The 14,913-nt window shown below is 37.8% G+C and overlaps 1 protein-coding gene across 9 annotated transcripts in view; it reads left to right on the top strand.

Annotated features, from left to right (window-relative positions):
* The window catches only part of USP54 (ubiquitin specific peptidase 54), an 87,481-nt gene that overhangs the window by 30,711 nt on the left and 41,857 nt on the right, over nt 1-14,913 (top strand). For 7 of the 9 annotated variants that reach the window (XM_060769185.2, XM_060769189.2, XM_060769187.2 and 4 more), the window contains exon 2: nt 10,851-11,628. In XM_060769185.2, the coding sequence (XP_060625168.2) occupies nt 11,482-11,628 (147 nt within the window). In that variant the 5' untranslated portion in view covers nt 10,851-11,481. Of the gene's footprint in view, nt 1-7,451; nt 7,534-10,850; nt 11,629-14,913 lie in introns of all 9 variants that reach the window. The other 2 variants (XM_060769186.2, XM_060769188.2) reach the window with 1 other exon arrangement.

Below are 14,913 nucleotides of genomic sequence, written 5' to 3'. Positions count from 1 at the left end.
TTAATGTGGAATCTTCCTAAATTTCTGGTTGAAGTGGAATTTCTGGCTGTGGCAAGTCATAGAGCTAATAGAAGATTTGGATAGAAAATGATCTTCTTTATTTCTTGTGTTGTAGCTTGCAACATCACAAGAGCAAGAATGATAGTTATCAGAGTTATTTTTTGTTTCTTCTTAGCACACAACATCTGAATTCTTACTTGTTGCTGTTAGATTGCATTCTTAGATACTCTATACAAATAAACTGTGTGTGGAGCCTATAATTTATCTTAAATTTATTTGACACATCTTGATAAAAAAAATCCCCAAGAATGCAACAATAGTTTTCTGGACTCTTGAAATATCCATGCGAAGTCATGATTTACAACTTAAGTATTCAGAACATAGCAAGAATATCACATTTATTCTAAATAACACAAGAAAAGGGGTTAAAATCGTCTTAATTTTCAAAATATTTCAATTTGATTGTATGAGACACAAAATCCATTCAAAAGCACTAAAACAAATCACATTGGAATATGAGCACCTGCACTTAATCAAAGCTGAGTAACAAGTGAATTGATGAAAAATATCAAATTCCTGAAAACCAAGGTGTGACATCATTATTGTGTTTTTTCAAATTCAGCACCTAAAAATACACTAAAAATAGCTACAAAGTTAAATGAAATCATTACAGGAAATGATTTGGAAAGACTTAACCTATTCAAGAACCTGAGTAAAAAAATACCCATCAGTCTTATTGTTTTTTTAATTACTGTATATTCTGGCATATAAGACTACTTTTTAACCCAAGAAAACTTTCTCAAAAGTCAGGGGTCGTCTTATATGCAGGAGTAGTCTTATATGCCGGGAGTCCTTTTATAGAGTGGGTGCTGAAACTTCCAATCCAGATTGGAGAATCTGTGGATGCTGCATATTGTGGGGGGAACTCAAAATTGGCAGTGCCGACTGTATGAAAGCATTAAGGGCGACGGTGTACAAGTATGATAGAAGAAAATCCATTCATCAGGATTTGTGGACGTAGTGCGGTCCCGATGGTGAGGTGAAGGGGAGATGTAAGTGAAGGGCAGAGTATGGAAAAAAGAGAGTGGCTCTGAGCCCAGAAAAATACAACTCTTTTACCTGTCTGGCCCACCCTTGTGTCCTATTACCGCACCTCCTCCTCTGCCTCTCAGATCTCGCTCCTGAAGACTGCAGTGCAGGTGCGAGATCTGAGAGGCACAGAAGGAAGTAAAGTAATAGGAAAATTACCATATTGAAATCAAATGTGGTGCTTTTAAATTTTTATTTGGTGTGCGTTGGAAGAGGGATAGTCTTATATGGCGAGTATATCCCAAACTCTATATTTTAACTGGAAAAGTTTGGGTCGTCTTATACGCCCAGTCATCTTTTACGCTGGAATATACGGTAATATATATTATATACCAACAACATTTGTATATTCCAGATGTTTTAGAAATGAGATGAGTTGTCCATAAAAAAACATTTTCAATCTTGAAGTTGCATACTGTTGAAAGCCTCATATAATGATTCAAGAGAAAGAAATAGTTTTAAAAAGGAAGATGTGAAAAGTGAAAACGGGGTCCATATATCCTTTAATCAGTTCGCATAGTGGTCTCTTTCCCTCCCTCCAAAATTAGCTTGTTGTTGCTTGATGCTTGCTTATGTTTGTTATGTTGTTTTATGCTATTTTAATTTGCTGCTGTTTTTGCTCTTAATTGTATCTTGCCTGGGCTTGGCTCCATGTAAGCCGCCCCGAGTCTCTTCAGGGAGATGGAGGCGGTGTAGAAAAATAAAGTTCTTTTTCTTCTATAACCTTTAACCTGGAGATTCACAAAAATGATGTCAGATTACTCAGAAGATTGAGATGATGTGTGTTTTAAAACTATAATCTTTTCTTTGAAGTCAATACATATTAAACCATCATTACAAATCTTTTATTGTGGATGGCACCTTGAAAATTAATTAATGTAAATAAAGATATATTAGTCACATTGTTGTTTCTAGCAGATATAGTACAATGAATCAATATTTGCTGCATGCCTACAAGGATCAAACTTGTAGCTGCATTTATAGTTGCACCAATCGTGGCAATGCAGTTAATAAAATGGCACAGATTTATGTGTGCCATTCTGTTGTTTGACATACATTTGTCCTACATCTTAACACATCCAATAATTTTTAATACATATTTTGTAGATAATTGACATTATTGGCATGGTGTTTTACAGTATCAGAGTATTAGAACTGTATTTATATTACTGTAGGAAAGAGCATTTAGAAGACTTTAGACTAGTTTGTAATCTGTGAGGACACATAACCACGTAATGATTGTGCTCAAATATGGAGTAAACCTTTAATATTCATTGTTTACTTGGCAGGCTATTTGTACTGGCGAGGAGTATAATGATTTAATAATCCTCTTGAGGATAGTAGACATTCAAGTGTGTTGTTATAGAATATGTTCAAAGCGTTGACTGCATTTTCTACCTAGCCAAATGTTATGCTCAGTTTCAACCCTGTACTTCCTCTATGGAGAGAGGAAGGGTTGTTGCTTTTGATGTTGGGATGAGCTTCTGAGCACTTCTGAGGCTCACTTTGCTTGCCAAGGCAGGCTGTATTCTTATCCAAAGTGTGGTGGAATGGTGGGGGACTTGTGTTTGTCAGCAGGATACTCAGGTGCTTATTAAGGCAAACTATTTTGGTACAGATTTCCCTAAGGCTCCATGTTAGAGTAGAAAGATTCCTTAAAGCTATATAGGAGAGCTTTCCAAATGGTGTGTTGGCACACACTAGTATGTTACCTATAGTCCCTAGGCGTGTAGTGTGAAAAATGCACCCCAAACAAAGGATGGTGCTGTTCAAGTGTATGTGCTGTTACAACTTTTATAATTTGCAGTTTGTTGATTGAGTTGCACTAATTGCCACTAAAATGGGTAAGTCCCTAATTAAGAAAAGAAAATCTGTTGACAGTGATGTTTGTGATGAACCACATGGAGTGACACAAAAATCAACTGTAGTACAAAAGTGTAAAGGAAAAAAATCCAATTCTCATTTATACAGTAAATGAAACATATATTATACATTATATGAAACATATATATAATATATTATTTCTTGTATGTATTATAAGGAGTTGGTTTAACCTCCAGTTTGCTGGTTAAACTCAATTACCATGTTACGAAAGGATACATGTGTAAAAAGTGTATCACCATCATGAAAGGTTTGGAAAGCTTTACTCTTTAGCCTCAGAAGAAACTCTGGCCAATGGATTTGTGGACCCTTGACTCAATGAATCTGCTAAAGGCTGTGAACATAACATGATATCTTCAAATGGGATTTTAGCACATGAAGCTGCTATTCCATGGTAGTCACATGCTCACTGCTCCAGATATGTATTGGCATGAGCACACCTGCCTTCATTCTCATAATTGCAGCACTACACTGATCTGTGTCCCTGCAATCATACTTCCACATGCTCTTATAACCCTGACTCTTGTATTCTGTCTGCTCTATAATTTATTTTATTACTTCTTTGAAATATTTTGATAATTTCAGCACTGGTTAATTTTTAAAAGACAAATAATACTGCAAAATATTAATTAAACAGCTTTAGAATAGAATTCCCTCCCCGGGGATATTAGATCAGCTTCCTTCCTCCTGACTTTCCATTAGAGAGTGAAAACATGGCTCTGTGACCAAACCTTGGGAGAACTTGTGCAATAGATATATATGGAATGATGTAAAATGACTATCGAAATGGCCCGGATTACGTGATTAATTGTAAAGGTATTCTCTTAAATGTTTTTAATTTTTAATGTATTTTATAATTTTGTTTAAATGTTTATTTTAATTATGCATTGTTTTATGGCATCAAATAGTTGCCTATGTGTAAGCCACCTTGAGTCCCCTCCGGGGTAGAGAAAGGCGGGGTAGAAATGTTGTAAATAAATAAATAGAATGGAAAGGGGGAGAATTTCACCCCCAATGTCACTGCAACTGTTGACATGCCAGATCAGGAGCGAACAGACTACATGGAAGGCAGAATATTTGGAGGTAGCGGCGAAAAAGAACTGGCCTCTCTGTGGCAGTCCTATTTTCAGTTATTAAATAAGTGGGGGCAGTGAATAATTAATTATTCAGCAAATAATTACTTATTGTAGCCTTTCATCCAAATTGTGAAATTGGAACAGTTTTACACTTCTTAAATTAACTTATGTAATGACTTTTTGCACTGCCAAAACTAAAACTTCTTCTTTGGGGTATATGACTCACACAAATGGATTATCTGTTCCTCTGCGGTGCACTGTTTGGAAGCTTCTGGAGATATTAACATAAGCTTTTTGGCGGTAACTCTGCCCACCTTCTGAGTGCCATACCCCCGCTGTTGTTGCCTAAACCCTCTATTCATTTTCATTCGCTGTGTCAGCAGCATTGTTAGAACTGTTCGGAGCTATTCTGATTTAAGCTGCTCTCTTTGTTTTTTAATTGATTTTCATACTGCTTTCTAGCTTTTATTTTTGAAAATCTTTTCACTTACTTCCTCATTTTTGGCTACCTTCCAGACTCCTGGTTTGATTCAGCCCCTTTGCCTACCAGATTCTCGATTTAGCTGTTACTGTTGTTCCAAAATGGCCTCTTCTTCTTTCAAGAAATGTACCTCCTGAAAGTGACAGGTGTTTTCATTCTGTATCTTGGTTGTAAAAATTTTACCACTCAGACATACAAAAATCAAGTTTCTAGATTAAAAACAGGGTCTTAGATGCTCAGTGTTCAGTATAAGGTCTCCTCTGCCTTGCTTTGTTTTACCTCCAAATGCCCCATGACAGAGAACAGTAATGAAATGATCCCTGCTTGATTCTGGTAGTTGCACAGAATCATCTCAGTGGAATATGACTTGGCTTACTTCCTATTTGGTTGTCTTTCCATCTATCAAGATATATCCCTGGTCATTCTTGCTTTATCCTTGGACATAGGATGGACAAATAGTAGTATATGCAAAAGAAGAGTTAATCATGTTGAGGATTCCTGGAGAGTCTCCAGTTCTGACGTCTTTAGATCTACCAATGCAGTCATTCATACCAAATAACATGCCAGGAGCTCAACAGATAATAGTTATTGCAGTTGAATTGGTGCATTCCTTTGCAATGCTTGAGGAACTATATAGATTTTTATCCCTTTGGTCATTGGAAATTGGAGAAGTAGAAGCTGGTATTGCCTGAGAAGGAGAGTAAATGGATTCATTTTCAGCTCAATGTCAAAAATTGCCAACTCTGATACCTTCTTCTTGTGATCATTCTCCCAAACATGTTCCGGAGAAAGATCCTCCTTTGATTCTTTTTCTGCTTAGCTATTCCACTAGTCAGCATTTATCCTCATCGTTCTCAGACTAAATGCTCTGTTGCTCATATTCTGAGGTCAAGTCACCTCTGTATCATTGACTCTGGTACAGCTCAAGTGTTCATTGAGATGGAAGAGGTCTACTAATTATTCCGAATATTACAAATGCAGAACCAGATTATATTTTCCTTATTATAGCTATCAATACTCTCAACCTTCAGGTATTTAATATGAGGATTTTAACCATGGGTACCTTGCCCGGTTCATTATCAGTATGACTTACTTAATCACCATTGTATTATCCAAATTGGACCACCAGTACAATTATCCAGAGAGAGAGAGATATCCCAATTGCATCCAAGGCCCCTAATAACCTCCAAAGGAAATATCCTGACTCAATCTTGACATCTTCCAATGAATGTCCAATCAGGCACTGAAGATCAAATAATATTTCCCCCATTCATTCTCAGAAAACACCAGTGACTTGGTCAGTTGTGGTTCAAACAACAATAATTATAATTAGAAATTGGGGGTATTGAATATCTATTCCATCTTCAGAATTTCACACCAGATTGCACCTATCATGTTTGCCATCCCCAAGAGACACACAATATACAGCAAAAGGAAGAAGCTGGACTATTCTGTCTTTTATTTCAAGAATTAATTATATTATGGAAAAATACAATACTATATTCACTTGTGTTTTATAATTTGTTGTGGGTCTGCTGTTTTTCTCTTTTTTTAATACCCCTATAATTAACATCTATATTTTAAGGCTGGTAAATGCACTTAATTCATTGCATCAAAGCTTTCTTGTGTCTTAAGCAAAAAGTAGTGTTGGCATCAGAAGCTTCTCTGTACTAATTCTTTTATAGCGTTCTGTGATTAGGAATGTTGGAGAACTGGTTTGTTCTGTGTTTGTACTTACATTCTGTAAATGAATATTGTTGAATGTTGGTGCATTGAGAACAAGGAATGACACTTCTACAAAAGCTGAATTTTGCCTTCATTCTTCACGTGGATGTTGAGACTTAATATTTGGGTAATCAAATCCTTACTTTATTGAAATAAAATGGAAAATATAAATTTTCAGATAATGATTGAGACACATTGATCTTTGGCCTTTTTTCTGGAAAATCTTTTCCATATTCTAGTAGGAAATAATGGATATAATTTGGGAGTTGGCAACTGGAAGTTCTGGAGTCTAATCCTATGGATAGACATTATTTTGCTCATTTGATTATTTGCAGTTCAGATAGTAATTCCCATATAGCTAAAAAAAAATCCCCAAAAAGTTTGTTTGGAGTGATATATAAAAGGAAACACATTTATACACTACAGTCGGTCTTAACCCATACCCTTACAAAAGATCCAAATCAACTCTTTAAAGAAATGATTCTTCTGCTATATAGTTCATATAGTACAAAGAGAAATACATAATAGTACCTTAACCACGTGAAAAGTTTTACTTGTTACTTAGTTGACTACAAGTAAAACATTGGAAGGTTTCCTCTCCCCCCCCCCCTCTTGGTAGCAAAAATTTCTTTTCTTGTCTTGAGCAGCACAGAATCAAATTTCTTAATAGCAGGACTTCTCTGTGAGTTTTCCATATGTTCCAAGATTCTGAGTGAGCTGCTCTATTGACTGAAGGTGTGTTTGATTGAAGAAGGGAAGGATTGAAGTGGGTCTAGGTCACAACCGACTATTGACATCACATCAAAGCAATCAGAGCTCATATTCCATTTATGGAAGACTTTCTCAACTTTTTTAACCTGGAGGGAGCCTTGAAATAATGTTTAGGTCACAGGGCACTCTGCATATCTACAACTCAAAAGAGCGTCCCCCCTTTCACTCATGATTTCTTTTCACCTGCAGCTTCGTTGCTTTGTCTGTAAGCTTTTCCTTGTGTTTGTTGCAGAATCTTAATAAGTGGCTTCAGTGTGGCCTTTTCTCCACTGGAGAACAGAATAGCTATTGTACTGTGCTGATGCTTTTCAGATTTAAATTGCCTCTAACTTTGGTTCCGGGTAGTTTCTGGCACCCTGTGACCATTCTCATCAGATTGACTGCTTCCCATGAGATCTCTACATTTTAGAATGTTTTCTTTTCTTTAGAAACATTGGTGAATTCCAGTGGCATCCAGAAGGTGTGAAATGCACCGGGTGACACCATCAGAGAGGTGACACCAAAATCATGGTCTGTAAAACATTTCTGTAATATTTCAGCAGATACATATTGGGGGGGGGGGGGGGGGGAATTACCCAGCTTACATGTTCTGTGTCAATATCAGTTCAAGGTTAAAACCCTGTGCTGGGGGGTGGGGTTGAACCTTTTAATGCCCAGGTACTCTAGTCTGAGCTGTCATTAGTGTCCCATTAGAATGACACTTCGAATTATGTGGTTTCATCCAAACATGCTGCAATCTCACACTATTGTGTTCATTACTGCTGGGTTGTTTTTTAAATAGTTGCCACTTTTGCCAAATCTGGTATCTTAGCTACAATATTGTGGTATTGTCTGGTATAACAGGAGATCCATGGAGGTGATACCATGTGTTACTGCACTGGCTACCATTGACCCTAGTAATGCCACTGATGAACACTTTGAGGGATAGTAGTAGTGGGGATCTGCAGGAAGTATCTTGGGCAAGTGGAGGAGAAATGGATTTACTTCATCAGGGTCTGTGGAGTATGACTATTCCCTTTTCATTGGTCACTTTTTATGTCAACTAATACAAGTAATCACCAAGTTCCGAACAAGTTAGATTCTGTAGGTTTGTTCATATGCTGAATTTGTATGTAAGTCAGAACAGTTACATTTTTTTTAAAGTGTAACTACAGCCAAACACACACACACATAGCTTGGGACAACATAAGGAAAAGTTAACACCCCTGTAATGTTGGTTTTGCTGTCTGTGCCCCTGTTCAGTTTCTGTCCTTGTAATAATTGGATTTTGGGGGGAAAAGGGCTTTTTGTGGAAACAAAGATTGTTGATAAACTTTCAGCAGACACATTTTTCCCATGATAACTCTTTCAAGAGTGAATTTCCCTTCCTAGGGGCAGATTTCTTTCACTTCCTGTTGTTCTTAATTATGAATTGTTTGTAAGTTGGATGTTTGTAACTCGGGGAGTGCCTGTATGCTAAATGTACATGACCAAAACTTTTTGAATGACACCTTTTTCTCAGATGGAGTATTCTAGTTGTCCTTTTTGAGGAATCATAAATTTAAGTCCCTTAACTCCTGCTCAGTTGAAATTAAAGCATTTATAAAAAGAAATTGCCAGTGTTAAGCCTGATTCTAAGGCATTTTGCTTATCTGAATTTCAATTTTTAATTAATGAATACCAATCAATACTTGTGTTCAGTACTTATTCATGAATACTTATTCAATGGCCATTTCCACAGTTCAATTATACACGTTTTTTATTTGGTTAACTAATAGGGATTGGTTTCCCAGTTTTTGGATTATATGCAAAAAAAAAATCATCGTATCAAAGCATACTGGTGAAGTTACAAGTATTGTCATTGCCTGTAATGTGTTATTTGGACGTTGGAATGTAACTTCTGTGATGTTAATGCAACAACCTGTGGCAAAACGTACATGAAACTATGTGGGGAAAATCCACACCAAGAGGTTTGCTTTTCTGCTAATCTATTTATTTAAAGAAATTTAGTCAAACCAAAAAGGGGCCCAGAACAGCTTACAAATATGTTGCAGCTATCTGTTTGGGGGTTTTGGTTTTGGGGCACTTAGAATGTTACTTTGGAAGAGTGTTTGTAAACCTTAACTAGAGCTGGATCAAGAACATAAGAACCGCCATTTGCACATTTGTTAACTAATTGCCTATTGGTTCTCCAATTTTTAAGTTAAAATGCTGTAAATATTTTGTCCGCTGCCATTCTTATTCTGTACTTCCTACATCTGATAAATGTATCATTTCTACAATACAATGTATAATTTCATCAATTCAGTGTCAAGCCCAGCAGGACATGTCCCCAAGTAGCTTCCTAGTTTGGTTTAAGTCTGAGTGATGCAGCATCATGTTTTGCTGGGTCCATTTTACCAAATAAAAGAGTTGAATTACGGGAGGTGATAGGGTCCTTGTTTTCTAGTAAACGTAGAACTCTGATCAGTATTATTTATTTAGTTATTCCCGGTATTTGTATCCCGTTCCTTCTCAACCTCCAAAGGAGGACTCAGGACATCTTACATTTGGCAGCAATTCGATGCCACTACATATAAGACAGCAATATAATAACAATTAAAACAATAAGTAAAACATTCATTAAAACAGTAAAAAACAGTATTAATAGCCATAACATCATTCCAGTTAATTCCATATCCAATTCCACGTCCAAAGTGCTATCTATGCCTGTTGTCCAAAACCCTGGTCCCAGATCCACGACTTCAATTTCTTCCTAAATGCCAGAAGAAACGGAGCCGATCTTACCTCAGTGGGAAGCGAGTTCCACAGGTGGGGGGCCATAGCCAAGAAGGCAGTGTTTCTCGTCCCCGCCAGATGTATTTGTGACGCTGGCAGGAGCGAGAGCAGGGCCTCCCCAGATGATCTTAAACTGTGAGGTGGGATGTAGAGGGAGATGCATTCAGACAAGTAAGCTGGACCAGAACCGTATAGGGCTTTATAGGTCATAACCAGCACTTTGAATTGAGCTCGGAAGTGGACCGGCAGCCAGTGGAGCTGACACAATAATATAAGTGGTAGCATTTCACTTCTCTATAAGTAATGTAATTAGTAACACAGACTTGCTCAAATACAAATACATGTATGATTAATGATAATAAATTGCCTTCTGGGAGCAAACATAGAGCAATATCATTATTTTAAAAATGAACCATATAAACATTCCCATATAACCTAGGAATGTTCACAAAATGTCTGAAATGCTAAGTAAATTGACTGCAATGCATACTATGCAAAGAGGCTATTTAAAACAAAGTTTTATATCACAAATTCTTCAAAGTACACTTCCATGATGATTTGGCTCCTGTTCTTCTTACATCAATCAGTAATTTTGGCTTCAGGTAGCAAGTAATGCCAGAATAAATCTCTAGGAAGGCTCAGCCTCTTATCCCTTATATGAATAGCAAAGCTATAGGAACTTTATCTGCAATCTGAATCAGCTATTGCCATTTGTAATAAGACCTCTGTAAAGAATTGGCTCTGGTAGGATATGTGTAGCAAGAGATACTGCAGTATCTGGTAGGATATGTGTAGAAATGGTAGTAGCTTCTTAAAATTTGAATGGCTTCCTTTTATGCCAGTTTTCATTTATGAAAGTGTCTATAAATGCAGTTGTGGTTGACTCTTCTAAACTACAATGGTTCTACTGTGGTAAGGATTTTGTTTTGCTCTGTTTTGATTCTGTTCCTGAATTTCTGGTAGGAGGTGAGGCAACACTGATCTTGGCAGTAGAGAACAAAACCAAATGAGTAATTAAGTGACGCAATCCTTTGATTATTCTCTCTCGCTTTCTCTCTCAAACTTTCCAGCACAGCCAGGCATTCTACTTGCAAGAGGAAAAACAGCAGAAGAAACCACTCAGATTCTACATGGGAAAGTAAAAGAACTGCAATAAGACAACTTCTACTCCAATTAATGTTTGGGATTCTTTAGTCATTCCTTTGTTTAGCCTTAAAAAAATCAAAACTGCCCACATCAGTATTCTGGCAAAGAACTATTTGCAACTAACAGCAAATGCTTTAAATTTTGCTCACAAACTTTGTTCCACTGTATTGCATCTAAGAAGAGTGAACCTGAACACGTAGACATTTTTTTGTCTTGTTTTCAACCTTTTCAACCTTTGGAGTTACAATATTTGTTAAACTAAAAGATGGCTCGGCACTACTCATGCCTTTGAAGACCTGTGGACCTTTTGAGCTTGCCTTCCATCTTTTCAGATACCGAGTGTTTTGCTATATGATCTCTGATTTTATGAAATTGTAACTGACTGAATTTAAAAAAGAATACCAACTACGTATGCCTTCATGAAGGAGCTGTCTGGAAAAGTTCTTTTTTAGCATCATCCAAATATTTTCTCATTTTTCTCATCAAGAATAGAACATTTTAAAGCTCAAATGCAGGTGTAAGTCAATCTGTAGACTACAGACCTAAATGTGAAGCATGTCTTGGAAAAGAAATTATTTTTCTGTAGGACGGGGAACTGTGCAAGGAATGTTTACTCCGCGTAATACAACTTCTATAGCACCAAGTAAAGGTCTCAGCAATGAGCCAGGACAGAACAGCTGCTTTCTGAACAGTGCATTACAGGTAAGAAATCTAACTGTGCCTCATTTATATGTTTGTGTATTCTCTGTGTTACTGTGAAGGTGTGCTTCTTATGAGAGATTCAAATAGTACCCTACCATAAATTTCTAAGCTTGCTGTCTAATCTACTTGCAAAAGTTTTGCCAAAAAATCCAAACAAACATGATTCTTTTCTTAGATTTAATTTTTCACCTCTGTATAATATAATGCTCATGTGTTTAAAGTAAAACAGCTACAGCTACAATTCTTACACAAGACTGGGTTTTATTACAGAAAAAGCATTGGAAATCTGTTAATCTACTTTTGTATTTTCCATTCATGAATCTTTGCAACATGATTGATTTTTGCTTGTATAAATACAGTGGAAACCCTTCGCTGGCTGACCTTAAGCAAATCCAACTCTCTCAGTCTCAGAAAAGGCAAGACCAAACCCTCACTAAAAAATTTCTGCCAAAAAGCTCTGTTACAAGTTTATCTTGTTAATTGTTGTATGCCTTCAAGTCGTTTCAAACTTCTTGCATCCCTTTCATGAGGTTTCCTTGGCAGGATTTGTTCAGAGGGCCTTTGCCATCCCCTGGGGCTGAGAAAGCGAATTTCCCCATGGCCAAGTGGGGATTTGAACCCTTGTCTCCAGAGTCATAGTACAGTGCTCAGACCACTACATCATGCTGACTTAGGCTTGACACAAATCAGAAATTACTTGAAGACACACAACAATAATAAAGTGTCTTCTTTTGTATACATTCATTAAGCAGATTGAGGAAAGAAGTATTTCTAAATGGCAATTACAATTTCTTTAAATTTACCTGATGAATAATATTGTCAACAATGGGTTTAGATAGAAGGAACAAGGCCAGAATAGTCTTGATACATACATTTTGAATTGGCTGTCTAACGAAAGTTGGGCTCTCTAATGAGACCTAGTGTTTTACTGTAATCCACCTGATATTGGATAAGGTCAAATAATGCCCAGTTAGCTGGCAATTGTCATTTTTTTAAAAATAATCCCTTAGAGCAGGGGTTACCAGCAGCAACATCCTCCCAGGGCATAGACCCTTTCTCCCCTGCCTCCCTCATCGCCCAGGCTCTTTGCTTTGCTGCCCAGACTCCCCACTTTCTTTGCTTCCAAAACCCTATTTCCCTTCCAATGCTCAGGTGGGTGCTTTGAGTGTGTTTTTCCTGCATGGTAGAAGGAGGTTGGACTGGATGGCCCCTGGGGTTTCGGTTATTACTGCTGATGCTACTACTACTATTACTGCTACTACTACAAAGGCTGGGTGGCCATCTGTTGGGGGTGCTTTTGTTGTGTTTTTCCTACATGGCAAAAGTGGGTTGGACTGGATGGCCCTGAGGGTCTTCCACTGAAATACTCTTAAGTGACATGTTTTAGTTGCCGTCTACAACTAAAACAGGCCTTGTTAAAAAGAATAATGACTTTTTCAAATGTTGTGATGTTGTTTGTGAATGTCCGTAAATGTGAATGGGATGATCCAATAGACTAGGGATGTGGAAAACCTTTAGCCCAGGAGTTAAATTCCAGTCTAGGAGAACAAGAGCATCATTGAGTGAGGCTATATGAACAAAGTAGGTTTGAGGTTAGATTACACATGTCCAAAGCAAAGTGGATGAGCCTAGATGTGATTCTTAGCAATTTGGGTGTTTGTCTGCCAGGTATATAAAGCACAACCCGATTCCATACATGTCTGCTCATGATCTATGCAGAGTAGAAGGCCTACTGGCAGCAACTAGGATGTTTTGGGCTTGTACTTCTATGCAGAGTTTGTTTACCTCCAGTATCCTTGCACATTTTCTGGCAGACAGCTGCAGCAAGTGTTCGTATTATGAGTCTGCATCTTCTGTTTTAAAGTATGATTGTAGAGGTTCCTGGCTTGCAACACAAAAGATTTATCTTTCTGTTCCAGGCTTCATCCCTGACTAGGTTGTGAATCCTTTTATAGGGCTCACAACTGCTATTTTCACCTACATAAGGCTCCCATGCTGCAGCTTCTCTGGGGAAAGCATTTGAAACATATTAATAAAAGGGAGGGCATTTTCCAGACTGCCAAATCCATACCACCAAGGGGGCATTGCAAAAGCAATTTCAGGTGCACAGGCAACAGCAGTCTTCAATGGCTCCTTGCAGTAGGGTCCAATGTTCAGAGTTCAATCTCCATCAAGACAAAGGAATCATGTACCCACTCACCCTTTTTGTGTGTTTAGCAAATGAAAATAGAATATTCCTACTGTTGCAAAGGTGCAAGAGTTCCTGTGACTTTAACCTACCTTACAAAACAGTTGTCTAACTATTCAGTGGTTATTGCTGCTGTTGTGTGCCCTCAAGTCATTTCTGACATGGCGACTCTAAGGCAATAGCCTTTTTTTTTTTTTTTTGGCAATATTTGTTGAAATGGGATTTGCCTTTGCCTTTCCCTGAGACTGAGAGAGCGTGATTTGCCCAGGGTCATCAAGTAGGTTTTCATGGCTGAGAAGGGATTCAAAACTTGGGTCTCTAGAATTATAGTCCCAACACTTAATCCACTATGCCGAGGAACCCCCGGTGGCGCAGTGGGTTAAACCCTTGTGCTGGCAGGACTGAAGACTGGCAGGACTGAAGACTGACAGGTTACAGGTTCGAATCCGGGGAGAGCTTGGATGAGCTCTCTCTGTCAGCTCCAGCTCCCCATGCGGGGACATGAGAGAAGCCTCCCACAAGGATGGTATAAACATCAAAACATCCTGGCATCCTCTGGGCATCATCCTTGCAGATGGCCAATTCTCTCACACCAGAAGCGACTTGCAGTTTCCCAAGTCACTCCTGACACACACAAAAAAATCCACTATGCCACATTGACCCTCCTCAGCTACAGTAGCAAACAACCATTGAATTCATAATGAGGGCATTTCTACCCCCAGGCCTGAAACAGATGCAAAGGATGCTAGGATTGTAAGAATTAGTCTGACAGAACAGCTTGCTTTATCTAAACGGAGTCCCCATGTTAAGGATTATTTTTTCTAGTCTTACGAATACAGAGTTTGATTATTTAGGGAACCTTGGAGTAGCTGTCAACCACTAATATTTTACTTCATCAAAGAATAACACAAAAATACTTGCTAGTTCAATAAACATGTACATTCCCCAATAAGACATACACTCACAATATAAAAAGTCCTTCAAGATTTTTTTTAAAAAAGTTTTACTTATTAGTTTAATTGAAGAACTTTCTTTTAGACATAATCTTCCTTAAGCTGTCCAAATTCACAATCAAGTCACTCCAAAAGGTAAAGGTC

The sequence above is a fragment of the Anolis sagrei genome, chromosome 3, assembly GCF_037176765.1.
Source record: "Anolis sagrei isolate rAnoSag1 chromosome 3, rAnoSag1.mat, whole genome shotgun sequence".
Lineage (NCBI taxonomy): Eukaryota > Metazoa > Chordata > Lepidosauria > Squamata > Dactyloidae > Anolis > Anolis sagrei.
Note: the sequence above shows the minus strand (reverse complement) of the source record. Positions and strands in the feature narration are given on the sequence as shown.